This window comes from Melampsora larici-populina (genome assembly GCF_000204055.1).
Source record: "Melampsora larici-populina 98AG31 unplaced genomic scaffold MELLAscaffold_5, whole genome shotgun sequence".
NCBI lineage: Eukaryota > Fungi > Basidiomycota > Pucciniomycetes > Pucciniales > Melampsoraceae > Melampsora > Melampsora laricis-populina.
In genome coordinates, this window is record NW_006768769.1 from 1944629 (window position 1) to 1959049 (window position 14421).

At 37.3% G+C, this 14421-nt stretch overlaps 2 protein-coding genes across 2 annotated transcripts; one reads left to right on the forward strand and one right to left on the reverse strand.

Moving 5' to 3' along the window:
• Nucleotides 1-6395: 6395 nt before the first annotated feature.
• MELLADRAFT_103248 (uncharacterized protein) lies at nucleotides 6396-9721 on the reverse strand (the record flags this gene model as incomplete). Its single annotated transcript, XM_007406088.1, has 7 exons — nucleotides 6396-6598; nucleotides 7033-7050; nucleotides 7317-7589; nucleotides 7880-8283; nucleotides 8511-8718; nucleotides 8807-8855; nucleotides 9695-9721. 7 exons carry the CDS (start codon nucleotides 9719-9721, stop codon nucleotides 6396-6398), a joined length of 1182 nt encoding a protein of 393 aa, XP_007406150.1.
• Nucleotides 9722-9919: 198 nt separating this feature from the next.
• MELLADRAFT_93600 (uncharacterized protein) lies at nucleotides 9920-11223 on the forward strand (the record flags this gene model as incomplete). Its single annotated transcript, XM_007405974.1, has 5 exons — nucleotides 9920-9995; nucleotides 10213-10247; nucleotides 10417-10606; nucleotides 10648-10764; nucleotides 10811-11223. 5 exons carry the CDS (start codon nucleotides 9920-9922, stop codon nucleotides 11221-11223), a joined length of 831 nt encoding a protein of 276 aa, XP_007406036.1.
• Between the last annotated feature and the right edge of the window lie 3198 nt (nucleotides 11224-14421).

Below are 14421 nucleotides of genomic sequence, written 5' to 3' on the forward strand. Positions count from 1 at the left end.
TTACAAATCAGAAAATCAGATAGCAATCTTTTATCGCAGTCAAAGGAATGAGTAGGATTGACTTACAGTGATGAGATGAAGAATAAAAGTTGAATGAGGTAAAGGAAAAAATCTGAATTCAAGATCATCTAAACCAACAATTGCACCTAGAGCTCTCAATGCAGCAATTCTACCAGCCGGGAGAATGTTTCATGATAGTCAATTCCTGCTGTTTGGTGAAATCCTTGAGCCACACATCTGGCTTTGTATCTACCGTCTAGTTTCTTATTCAAAATCAGACAAGTACCAATGGACTTTTGATAAGCTGGAATCAATATACAAGGCTTGTATACTTTGTTCTGGAATGATTCAATTTCATCATGTACAGCTTCTTTCCATTTCAACCAGTCGGATCCAAGTTCAGCCTCAGAGTAACTTGCAGGATTGATGATATTTTTGAGAGGTGTATATGGTAATGAAGATTTGATTTTGTTGCCAATTTGTGCAATGAACGCTGAGCCTTGAGCAATCATTACTGACACATTTGGAGCAGGAACTCCACATAAGCAATCTGATCTCTGGAGGTTACATTGAGAAGGATCCCTTCTCTCTTCACACGTTTCATCAGCCAAGACAGGATTGTGGATTTAAATTTTGAAAGGGTTACCTTGAGGATTTTGTTCTTGGTTTTGATTATTTTGATCATTTTGATGTAAACCTTCCTCTTCGACATTTTCGCAATTCTCATTCAGATCTGGCATGTTTTGGTTGTTCACATTGATCTCTTCAGGAAAGTCATCTTCAAAATTGTCATCTTCATTTTTGATCTGAATGTCTGAATAATGAGATGGTTTTGAGTTGATTTTTGGGAATTCATCTTCATTAAAAATCACATCATGTGAGATAATCATTTTTCTATCTTCTATACAAATCAGACAATAGTTTTTTGTGCCTTCAACAAAACCCAGCAAGATACATTTCTCAGCCCAACTATTAAATTTTCCATTTCTGTTAGCTGGAGCAATATGCTTATAATAGGCTGCACACCCAAAAGTCTTTATATGTTTTAGATTGGGTTGTCTGTTGTGAAAAAGTTCATAGGCTGTTTTGAAGTTTGCTGAAGCTGATGGAGATCTGTTCTCCAAATATGTTGCTGTAAGAACGACTCCTCCCCAGAAAGATGATAGGAGTGATGATTCAGCAATCATGGTTCTTGCCTTTTCTACAGTTGTGTGATTTCCGTGCTCTGAAATGGGATTTTGCTGTGGTGTATGAGGAGCAGTGATCTGATGGCGTATTCCAGAAGATTTACATAGTTCCTCCATCACATGATCAACATATTCTCCTCCTCCATCACTGACTAAAGTTTTGATCTTTCTACTAAATTGATTTTCAACAAAGGTTTTGAATTGCTTGAATTTTTTTGTAAAATCGCTTCATTTTTGAGTGGATAGAGCCAGCAATATGAAGTCAATGGATTTAACATAGTATTGAGCGGCGCCTACAGATGATGGTGTAATGTTTCTGCTTGAATCTGAATGGATGACATCTAGTGGCAAAGATGGTTTTGGAATGCTGCCAGGAAATTCATTTCTAGTCAATTTTCCTAATGCACAAGACTCACAGAAAGGTAAAGGGGCAATTTTTGAATTTATTCCTTTAGTGCATACAGACACTCTTTGAATGTTTTTTTCACAAGGATGTCCTAGACATTTATGCCATATTGCTGGAGTATAAAGTGCATTGTTTGATTGAGTAGATTTGATAATTTCAATGTATAAGATTAAAAGTTTATTGATGATATTTCCATCTAACATGATGCTATCATTCTTCTTAAGCATAAATAAGTCGCTACTACAATAGACAAGTTGAACACCCTTTTTCCAAAACGGGGTGAGAGAGAAAAGGTTATGATGAAGTGCAGGGACATGATAAGCATTGTTGATATCATATTGACCATATTTTAATTTGATGGCGACAGTTCCTTTTCCTATATGGTTGCTAATGCCAAGAAGCGTCAAATCTCGGACCGAATATTTATCAAAAACTACACTTCAAGACAACATTTAGTTATGTTGTAGAAACCAACTAAAACAAGAAGTTCAAATATTGAATTTCCAATGGCATATATGAATTGCCATCAATGTCAGGAGTCCAACAGTATCCTTGACTCCCAAATTCAGTGAGTTTTGTGGCTCAGCCTCAAGTTGGCAGAGTAATACTTGCTGGTCCGACCTTTGACGCTTCTCGGCACTACCAACCATAGTTTTAATAATTCTACCTTGCTCGCCTATACTGATCTCGACATGACATGGACTGCATGATTTGAATGAGTCTCTTGATTTGAACTTTGGGTCAGAAGCAACCAAGTCAAGTAAATTTGATTCAGTACTGGTCAAACAGATGAATTTCAACATTTGAGGAAATGGGATTGACCCGGGGATGGTGTTGGCCATGCTAGCATATACTACCCAAAATGTAATCTTTACCAGGCGGTAAAGAAAACTACTGACATAGAAAAATCCTGAGGCAACAGGAAGAGAGCTAAAAATATGAGAAAGATATGCACCTTGTTCCTAGATGTTGGGGCATCATGATGAGTATTTCTTTGTATTTTACAAACAGATATTGGTTAATGTACTAACAATAAAGGCTGAAAATCATCAACAACCCACCTGTAACAATACCTGAAATTTGGGTCATGATTATGAAGACAATATTTTGTGGTCTAAAAACTTCAATGACTTTTGCAATTCTGCTCCAAATCACTTGGTTTTTGGTTCACTCAAAAGCTGAGCCATTCTCCTTTAAACAGTTCTGAATAAATAGCTCTGTAGGATCTTTTGCAGACCGGCTAAAGATGTGATGTCTCAATGATAAATGTAGAGGAAAGACTCACCTTTTTGATGTACTATAGATCAAGTGATTTGATTTGGAACTGCAGAAGTTATTGATGTTTGAAGATTTCAAAATCCTGTCTTCAAAATCATGGGCCAAATTTCAGGTATTGTTACAGGTGGGTTTTTGATGATTTTCAGCCTTTATTGTTAGTACATTAACCAATATCTGTGTGTAAAATAAAAAAAAATACTCATCATGACGCCCCAACATCTAGGAACAAGGTGCATATTTTTTCATATTTTTAGCTCTCTTCCTGTTGCCTCAGGATTTTTCTATGTCAGTAGTTTTCTTTACCGCCCGGTAAAGATTACATTCTGTGTAGTGATAGTGTCAGCCCTGAGTACTGAACAATAGTACCATAGGCTGACAAATAACAATAAGAAAACATTAAAAACCAATAATTACAACTCAGACTCAGTTTCAAGAGTCAAACTACATATGTGAGCCTACTAGCGTCTGTTGGGCTAGTAGAGTCAATAAAAAAGGAGACAGAAGTTCAACAAACTTCTACTTGACTCGTGGGGATTACAATCCACGAGTTGGAGTGTTTTAAAGACGTGGGCGTAGAAGCTTTACTTGTAATAAACAAGTAAAGACTCCAGTTAAATGACCTTTTAACAAAGGATTTTACGCCCAGGGATTTTGGGTAATTGTTCTTATTAGCAACAATTAAAATGGAGCAACTGACGCGCAGTTCTCAAGCCTGAATTGAGTCACTTCTTGCACAAAGAATGATCAATAAAGGAGGTGTTAAAGTCTGTCTTAACACCAGGAACTTTAAACTCTGACTAATAGAGGTTCCCCGTAGATTTAGAGTTTCTTATATCAGATAAATCCCTGATCTGATATAAGCCTTACTCAAGGACTACTTCCTTACACGTAATTCCACCAAATGGATATTACTAAAATAACTGATTATAGAGTCTAATCAGATAGTAACAAAGTTTGAATGCGCACACAATAAAGTCAACAAGACACAAGGTTGAAGATTCAAAGTTTGTAGAATCAGGCTTTTAAAGTTTGTAGATGTTTAGACAAAGTTAAAAAGTTCTAGGAAGATGAAATGAGCAATTGGTAAAGTTGTTGAATGTTAAAGTGATGATTCAAAAACTGGTGTGATCTTCAGGGTTTATATAGTCTGAACCTTGAGAATCTTTGGACTACAAGTGCGCACAAATTGTGGTTCTAAGGTTAGGTTAATTACAGTAACACGGTTACTATTGGGTTATAAGTATATTTCACTTGTTACATATGTGTTACGTCTGTGAAATATATGTAGTTTTGGTTCACATCAAAGTTGTGTACGTACACACTCTTTGATGTAAGTTTTGCACATGTTACATATGCCAAATCATATGTAACTTGACTCTTGAAACTGAGCCTTGAGTTGTAATTGCTGTTTTTAAGGTTTTTTTAATATATTTGTCGCCCATTGGTACGCTGGTTTAGTACTCAGGGCTGACAACATATGAATTAACATATGTAACACATGTAAAACCTATGTAAAAGACTGTGTGACTACACGACTTTATATTTCCTAAAAGATTACATACATTACACACATGCAACATGTATGTAACCAAGTAGATAAGTCAATACTAATATGTAGTATAAACCTAACCTTGGAACCACAAATTGTGCGCATAGGATTTTCAAACTTCAGACTATAAAACCTTGAATATGCGAAATTCAGAATCATCATCACATTACATCTTTAACATTTTTATTATACAATAGAACCTCATCACCAACTAGATTATAAGCTTTCAGTAAAGTGAAACTTCACCATCTTATTTGTGATTGTTATCTTTGTCTCGTGGTTCCTATTTCCCCAATTTACTGTGACTGGTCTTAGTCACAGTTTTTGTAATAGTTGTTGATTACCATTCGTGGAATCAAACTATAAAGGAGGTAGTCCTTAAGTGCTGCTTGATCTGATTTGGGATTTAATCAGATCAAGAAACTTTAAACCTGCGTACACTACCTCAAAAATAATATTTTCCGTCCAGAAAAGAAAAGTACAGGCATGTTTTCCTGTAGAAAACTCTCACCAGCACAAAAAAAAGTTAAAAATGAGTAGAAAGGTGCCTTAGATTTCTTCTTGATCATCTGTGCTCCTTTGATTTTTTCATATTTTTCAGTGAAAGAACTCTTTGTTGTACTAACAAAACATTTTTTCAGGCTCCAGAGTGTGACCTGTAAGACCCATTGCAGGGGCGTGTCAGAAACTCAGATTTTGCCCAGAACCACCAGATCATAGGGTTTTGGACCAGTCTTAAGTTTCTGAGCTGACCTAGGCCAGGGATTTACAGGTCACAATCTGGAGCCAACAATATTGTTTCATTAGTACACAAAAGGGGTGTTGTAACAAAAATTATGAAAAGATCAAAGAAACAGAAAGAAGCAAGTAGAAATATTATGGCCCTCTTTGTATATATTTACCATTTTTTGTCTTGTTGGGAGTTTTCTACAGGCAAATCTGCCTTTGTTTTTCTTTTCCACACGGAAAATATTAATTTTTGTGCAGTGGTAGTACCTCTATTAGTCAGAGTGTAAAGTACTAAAACACTATAAAAGAACTTAGTGTTCTTAATCAATTTATTTCTAGCAGAAAGATAATTGATTAAGTGTAAGTCACTGAAGATTCAGTGCACGGTTTCTACTATCAATAATAGTAAAAACCTCACCCAAATCCCTGAAAAGCCTTTCTTTAAAGGTCCTCTCACTGCAGTCTATACTTGTTTGTTACAAGTATAGAGCCTGAACCTTATTTCTCCGCCTTTAAACCTTGTAGATCATAATCCCTACAAGTTGATACATTTTCCTTAGTGATTTGCTAGCCTAAAAGAAGCTAGTAGCTCACAGATAGTTAGCTGCCATAGGAACCTTGGAATGTTCAGCAGGTTTTTGAGTGAATCGACTTCAACTTTGATTCAAAACTAGATGTTGATTGGTGAGTAGTGTTCTAGATGATGAACTCTTTCCAGTATTGTGATTAAAAACCATCTTTAGCTCTTTAGCTCTTGGTACCCTGGTACTGATAATACGTGAAGCAGAAAAGTTCTATTAAAACTGGTGCTCATGATAATTAGTCAGAGTGAGATGAAGACACTTGAACCTGATAACAACAGTTATTAATATAAGGTTTGATAAGATAAAGAGAAAACTATGGGAGAGCTAACCTATCCCAAACGGCAATGTCAAAAGGGACATGAGGAAATGAACTATGAAATGTTCAGATAGAGAGAAAGGAAACAACAATTGTGAATGGATGAAAAGTACAAATAGGTAGAAAAACTTCATTTCTCCTTTCCCAATCCGGACAATTCTCTCTTCAACTCTATGTTTCATCAATAACTCTTCCTTCACTACATTTATTCCAATCCGTCCATATGCTGTCTGACTTGTGTTTGCTTGATAAGTTACCGGTTATGGTGAAGTGGCCATGAATTTCAGTTGAAACTGGTGTCTTTATATCCCGTTGTGTAAGTTAAGATAGAGGGCTGGGTATTTCATTAGTGAACACACCAAATTTTGGAAGAATGATCCCCACCAATGGTAAGGATCAATTTCTCATCCTTAGTATGTTTACCAATCAGTTTGGTTGATTCTTGATTAGTGAAAGAAACTGATTTAGGATTTTGTAAGATTCCAATCTGTGAATCATCTTCTGCTTTGATTTGAACTGGAACCAATTCATCTATAAGTGTTGTATAACCTAATGATTTGATTCCTTTTAGTAAACCAGCTTAGAGTAACTGTTTTGGTCCTTCATCTCCTCCCACTTGAGGCTTAAGAGAGACTTCCTGGAATTAGGAAAGTCAGGAAGACCAACAGAAGAATTAGGAAAGTCAGGAAGACCAACAGAAGAACAATGAGAAGTTGTCAAGATGTCTAGTAGGTGAAAGTGGCCAAAGAGAGGTGTTGAAGATAGAGTTTTCAATGAAGTTCTGGAAAGTACAAGATGGGGGGAACTTGAAAAGAGGAAAGTTGAGTTTTGAGGTGTGGAAGAATGTTGATGGTGAATTGTTTTCCCAAAGCTAATACCATATTTGGTATCCTTTTGGAAAACAATGTTCATTTTTGGTTGGTAAAAAGCAAAAGTAAGAAGGTGTTGGACGAATGATGTGGCCAAGGTAAATGATCACTTACCAGATGCGTGGACCCAATCTGATTTTTTGATCAAGTAATCAATAAAAATAAAACAATGAAAAGCCACTGAATTGTCATCCTAGATTGCCATTCCAAGAAATAGTATTTACAAAGGCGTTGGAAAATTGAACACTTTTCTGTTTGACAATGAGAAAGGGCTCTTGAAGTGGAGCAACACCCAAAAGAGATAAATTTCTGGAAGAGGTATTGTCATGGGAGAAGTGTGAGAATCAACACACATTCAACAAATATATGACTTCTAGCACCTCATAAATCAGCCCTACCCTTTCTTAAACAGATATGTACCCCAGCAGGTAGTTTGGGAATCATGTTTTGACCCTGATGAGCAGCTACCTCAATCAATTCTTTTGGCTCTGGTTCACATAAGCCGGGTGTTCTTTCAGGTGCAGGATTTCCATCAAGCATAAGGGCACCCCTTGGGTTTAAAGCTTCCTCAAAAAAATCTGAAACTATAGCCTCTGCCAGGACCTGTGGCTTGAACATTCCCATGGCATCCTGTAGCCCGCTGGCCTTGTAGCTGGAGGGCTTTCCATCAACTAGGGGTGATACCTTCACAGCCAACAAAGATGCCTTGGATTGAAAAATCCAAGGTATCATCGGACTCAAATCCTTGGACAAAATCTTTCCGAGGATTTGATCCGAGGTATTATTTTGCGTCAAAAAATACCTTGGATCAAATCCTCGGACAAGACCTGTCCGAGGGTTTCCATCCGATGATGCCTCGGATTTTTCAATCCGAGGCATCTATGTTGGCGGTGCTTGAGGGCTTGAATGATGACGCAGGCCAGATGGTTCCAAGAACGTTGCGCCCAATGATACTCCGTACCGTCTTTGTTTTCAACCAAAGGAATAGGGAGCTCTAGGAGTTGAATCAATTCATTAATTCCAGCTTTCCAATTCTTAGGTTTGAAGAATCTGATGGGGCCAAAGGTCAGATAAGTTATGAGTGATTGGTAACATAGTCTTTCCTTGTGCCGAGATTGTTCAATTTTCCCCTTTTGTTTAGTATACTGGAAACCTTGTGGGGCTGTTTTGTTTAGCTTCATTCTTGCAGCATCCAGGCTTCCAGGCTTCAAATTGGAATACATCAACCTGATTTTTGTTTGTTGCTTGCTAGTCTCCTTACAAGCCCAGGTGCCTTTTTTCTGATCCATGTCATCAATTAACCACTTTGCCATTGTTGGGGTTGCTGACATCCACTCTGTCACCTTGTTTTCAATTATCGAACTCCTTTTGATCAATAGCAAAGAAAGTTACATCTCCAACAATTTACATTCCAGCCTTCTTAGCATCACATTTGACCCATCCAAATTGTTGTTTTCACAGCTTTCCATTGAGTCGCCAAAGTTCTCTCCAAAGTTTCAATGTCAGCAGCAATCAGAACATTTGCTTGGCTACCTTGGTGGTGATCTGCTGTGGGTTTATCAAGCATCAGATGGAATGCCTGTGATACACACCCTGCAATCATCTTTGCTTCTGAAACTAGGCTTGGGTTTCTCGGAGTTTCAAGTGGTGAAAAGTAGTTCAAAAATGAGGGCCAGATGCTATTACCTTGGTGTTCCAAATTTTCTTGAACATTTTCAGCAATGGTACTGAGACAGGTAACATCCAGAGCAGAGACTGTCAGATAGGGATCCTGAGCTGAGATGGTGGTGAGACCTGAGACTACAGATAGCCACAGATATGATGATGAGTAAGACAGAAGGATCACAAGGCAGAAACCTATCACAAGGCAGAAACCTAGAGCACTCACGACCTTGGATTAATGTGGGGCCCTTCAACATGACCTTTACGTTCTTGCACTGTGAAAAGTCAATCACAAGGCAAGCCAACTTTGCCTGGTGGCTGATTCTTTTTAACTCCTTCCCTGGTATCTCCTTCCTTCTCCACTACCCTTATTCATTTCGATGTCAATCTTTTCCTTCCATTGCTTGTTTTGAATACCAGGTAAGTTCTTCTCTCTTATCTCCTTCCTTCTCCACATGATACCAACTTATTCTGTTCTTTTTTTAGTCCTATTTTGACTTTTTAGCTTGATACCAATTCCGTTCAAATCTTAGGCTCCGACCCACTTAAAGCTATTAATGTGAGTCTTTCTATTATATTATCTCCTGCCTTTTCTTTTACCTAATACTAACTATCATTTCTTTATCTTTTAATTATTTATCTCTTGGCTTTTAGAACCTTCTATCAATTAACTTCTTTCTTTTCTATTTTGTTCTTTTGATTTGTATCTTTGATAGGTAAGTTTCTAATCATTCTCTCCGCCCAAATTCTCTCTATTTCCTCCACTCGACTAATCTTTTGTTGCCTCTGTTTTGATTTCCTTCTTTTTTAACTCATCTTTGTATTTTGTTTTTGTTTTTGTTTTTGTCTTTTATTTTTTTTTACCTAATCCATCTTGAATTTTTTGTGCTTATTGACGTATGCTAGTTATCCTTCTAAATTTTGAATGAAATAAATAAAAAAGCTGAATTAAAATTGCCTAAAAAACTGCTCTGATCTGATTCACAACAAGATCATAAGTTGATTGCCAGCGCTTGTGAGTATAAAATGAGCTCTTTGAGCAAAATCATATGTGTAAAAAGGATGAGATTTGAGAGTTTTTCTTTTTTGATTTCCACATCCTCCCCGAACTTACTATTTGTCTTGAATAGAGCTTCTTCATTTTGTTTGTTGATCACATTTCTTTTAAAAGCATGTTAATTCTTTGGTTTTGTTCACTATTATTGATTCTGATTGTTCTTATCATAGTGACGAGTTTGCCAACGTTTAACTACTTTGTTTGAACTTTGTTAATTGGTGTGTTACAATAATCGGCTAGACTTAAGTTGATTTGATCTCTAACAGTATCAGTTTATTATTTATGTTCTCTGTGATCTTCCAAGCTCCTGGATATCAATTTTGTGATTTACACTTGATCATTGATTTTATAAAACTAGGTACGGTTATAGTTTCAAAGCTTTCTCTTGTTGCCCTGGTTTGAACTTGCTTGCTTTCTAACATTGTTGTTTTGTGAGGTATGTAGTATAATACAATGGTCCCTTACAAACCTCATCCCACAAAGTGTGCTTGCTGCATAGAGGATGATATTCCTTGCTCCTGAATTGTCTATGATTTGGCTCCTCGCTTGACTTGTTTACCTCCTCCCCTTGAAAGTTGTGACCAATGCGCCAAACATGGCAGGTTCAGTGGTAAGTCATTGTTTGCTCTTTCAATCTTTATATTCTTGAATGTTACTGATGTTTACTGTTGCATTCTCTATTTGTTTTTTCATAACATCCTTGTGTCCTCTTTGTCTCTCTCTCTTTATCCCCAGACTGGCCTCCCTTAACCAATTCCAACGGCCACATTCTTGTTGAGCCCCTCCTTTCAAGCCCTTACGTTGATGGCAACAAAAACGAGCCTGCCGCTGAACACCGTGCTTGCGTCATGGCCTGGACTTCTAAACCCGACAAGGCTACCGATCATGAGTTGCATTTAAAATGGAAGGAAGACATTCAAATGTGGAACCATCGGGGAGATGCTCCTCTTAACTTTGCCCCAAATCCTAGTTCCTCTAATTCTAAACCTTGCTATCATCCTCATCCTAAGACACCAAAGAGTACACCTCACACGCCCCATCAACCACCTCCCAGGACCTCACCTCCAGCTCTCAACCATTTTGTTACACCATTTGTACCAAATCGACCATAATCACCTCCCATCAAGGTTGATGACACTCCTCCTACTTTTCCTTCCAATGCTATTAATTTAGAATCTACCAATGTTATTGATTTAGAACCAGAACCTGTTCCAAAAGCCACTACCCCTGTTGCACCACCTGTAGCTCCCGCTGCTTCTTTAGATGATGTGATTGAAGAATGTATTAAGAAGTATGGTGATGAAGCTGTTCTTTTCTGGTTTGCTAAAAAAGTAGATTTATCTGAAGAAATTAGACGTGTCGGTAGATATGTTCCCTCTACTTACTCCTCTGATCCCATTGTTAGTCTTACTCAATCTATGGTTGAGAGTTTGTATAAACACCGGTCTGTCTTTGATCCCAATTCTGAAAAAGAGGTCGATGCTAGAGTCCGTCTTATTAGAAAGTTCAAATCTCTTGTTGCTCATTCTATCCTGTATCCTTCTTCTTCTGACAAGGGTAAAAAACGTGCTTTCAATCAAGATTAAGATTTTGTATTGGTTATCTTTTGTTGTACTTCTATGACCTCTCTACTTATGTTGTAATTATACTGTTTTTGATGCTTCTTGACTTGTGACTTGTGTTTTGGTTTCTCGTTAAATATCAAACCAAAAAAATCTTATGTATAATGAAGTTGTAGGAAAATTACTTAGAAAAAATCATGCATAATGATAAAGAACCAATTTTATTGGAATGATTGCGAGTTGCCTTTTAACTGTTACTCTTTAAATTCTTGAACCACCTCCCTCAACTAAAATGAAAAACCACTATGTCCACCTTTATTTGATTTATATGACACATTTTAAACAGTAACCTTCCACATCATACTAAATTAAAATATTCCACTAACTCCTTTCCATCCACTTGCACCTATACTTATTTGATGTGTTGTCCATAATTCTCATTCCCGTAATCCAAACTACTAAATAAAACCCATTCCCAAGTAACCTTTAAACTAGGCCTTGACACTAATGTAATGCACACCGGCGTCTGTCCCGGATACTAACTCGTACTATATCGCAAGAATACATGTATCAACTATCTTCAAAACTTAAGCTATAAGTAAATATCCCAGAGTTGTGTTGTCTTTTAATCCCATACTAAGCTTCCAGTCCCCTATCAAGACCGCCGACACCTCAGATAAAAATTTCAATGATAGTAATCATCATAGCTGTCCTACACAATCCAACCTCCTCATCCACTCATACCACTTGTCTGCAACCCATACCAAAAAAGAAAATAAGAAAAGACCATGCTGTCGTAGTGACCATTTTATATGTAATTGTATTGTAATTTTGTTGCTGCTTTGATTTTGCTGTTGATAATTTGCAACCTCTCCCCAAACCCCCTACTACAGTCTTAAGTTTGTTGTAATTTAATTTGATTTAATGACTTTGATTTGATAAAATTTGTAACACTAATACCCTAATACCAGCCAGCTAATCCTCCATCCTCAACAATCCTGACCTGTCCCCATATATAGAAAGAAAAAGAGAAAAGAGAAACATAACCCGCACTCCGCTAAACCATCTTGATAGTAAAAATATTCTGATATAATAGGGGTACACAAACATGAAAACCCAACCTAAGAACCCATGGACAAAACCCATGACAGCCTGATTGGTTTTTGGGTTTTGTCCAATGGGAAAGCGGAAAACCCATGGACAAAACCCAAAAAACAATCAGGTTGTCATGGGTTTTGTCCATGGGTTTTAAGGTCGGGTGTTCAAGTTTGTGTACCCCTAATGTTGAATGTAACTTATTTTAATAGTTGATATGATTGATTGAATTTGATTGATTTGTTATAATTCAATTTAATTGTTTGTAATTTCATTCTGAGTTGTTTTGACTATCCGTGCCCGCCATCTATCCTCCATCCTGTTCAACCTGTACCAAACACGGCCAAAGATAAAAGAAACTGATAAGGAGAAACTTGAATTGAAAATAACCAAAACTAAAGAAAAAAGAGAGAAAACACAAAAATTGTTTATAGCAGTAATCCATTAATGTTGTTTTATTGTTCAGGTTCACTGATTGTTGAATTTAATTGTGTAACTTATACCCATCCCGTGCGTGCCCCCTGCTATTGAATTTATAATTTGAAGTATATGAAAAAAGAAAAGAAAGAACAAAGAAAAAAGAAAGAAAGAAGAGGAATTGATTTTAAGTAGTATTCCAAATTCAGCTTGATTGATTTGAATGTTCAATTTTGATTTGATGATTGTTATGCACGCCCCTACCCACTACTTATGTTGTTTGATTTTGATAACTATCCATCCTGCCATCATCCACCATCCTCAACTATCCTATCCCACACTGCCAAAGATAAGGAGAAAGTGATAATAAAGAAAATCCACCAGACTACGCCCGCTTTAACACTAAATTCACCAATCCAATACAAAATACAGTCCTCCCTAAAGACAAAGAAAAGAACAGACAAAAGAAAACAACCCAACATATACACAAGAACCAACACAAAAAAAGAAAAACTTTCAAGAGAATTATTTTTATTTCTTTATTTTATTCTGAACTTCCTGCACTTGCCAATTCCTCCTCTTGGAAATCTTCTTGAACTGAAACCTCTGAAACCCCTCTCGGAAAGAATGTCTTGATATGGTCTGCTGCCACCCGCCTACTTAACACTGTGCCGTCCAATTCTTCCAAAATATAAGATCCTGCTGGATATTGTTCCTTCACCCTATAAGGTCCATTCCACCCATCCTTGAATAGTTTCCCCCATTGGGATTCCAAACTTTTGTTATACACTAAGACCAAATCCCCAGCCTCCAAAGCACCTCTTAACCTATGTGAGTTCTTCTTATTCCAATATATAATACCCTCTGTCCTCGTCTTCATCATCCTGTCATAAGCCTTCTTTAACATTTGATCCCTTTGTTCCAACCGCTCCACTCTTCCCCTTAATAACTCCTCTCTAGTAGTAACTTTGTCCCAATCCACTCCAAGAAAAGTCCCGGCCTCAACATCCACTGATAAAATTGCTTTCTGATTAAAAAGAACTTCATAAGGTGACAATCCAGTTGTCCTTTTAGTGGAAATCCTGTCTGAAAATAACACTGAAGGTAATTTCTCTTCCCACTTCCTTCCATCTTCACCGCACATTTTCAGCAAGGTATTCTTCAACGGTTGGTGTCCCCGCTCTCCCATTCCATCACCTTGCGGCCAACAAGCAGTAGCCTCCCCCAACTTTGATCCTGATAAACTCACTGCTTCTCTTAATTCTCTTTAAATTCTGGTCCTCCGTCTACTGTAAAACACTTCCCCACCCCGTACCTCCAAATCCACTCTTTCAAAATAAAGTCCGCCACCCCCTTTGAAGTTAGCTTTTGTAAAGGTTTTGCTTCAAGCGATCCTGAAAGATCATCTCTTGCCACAATCAAGTACTTATATTTACTGCTCTTAATATGCACAGCATCTAGACCAACCCTTCCAAACACCGTAGCTTCCCCCGTAACATGTCCTCTTTCCTTTTGAGTATTAGGGCTTCTTGTTTGACAAGCTTCACAAGACATAACCCATCTTCTCACGTCTTCCTTCATCTCCGGCCACCAAAATCTAACCAAGCATCTTCTATAAGTTTCTTCTACACCTCTCTTTTCCCATCTCTTCATGTAATCTTTGTAACACTATCTCTTGACCTTCTTTTCTTGACACTACTAATCTTGCGC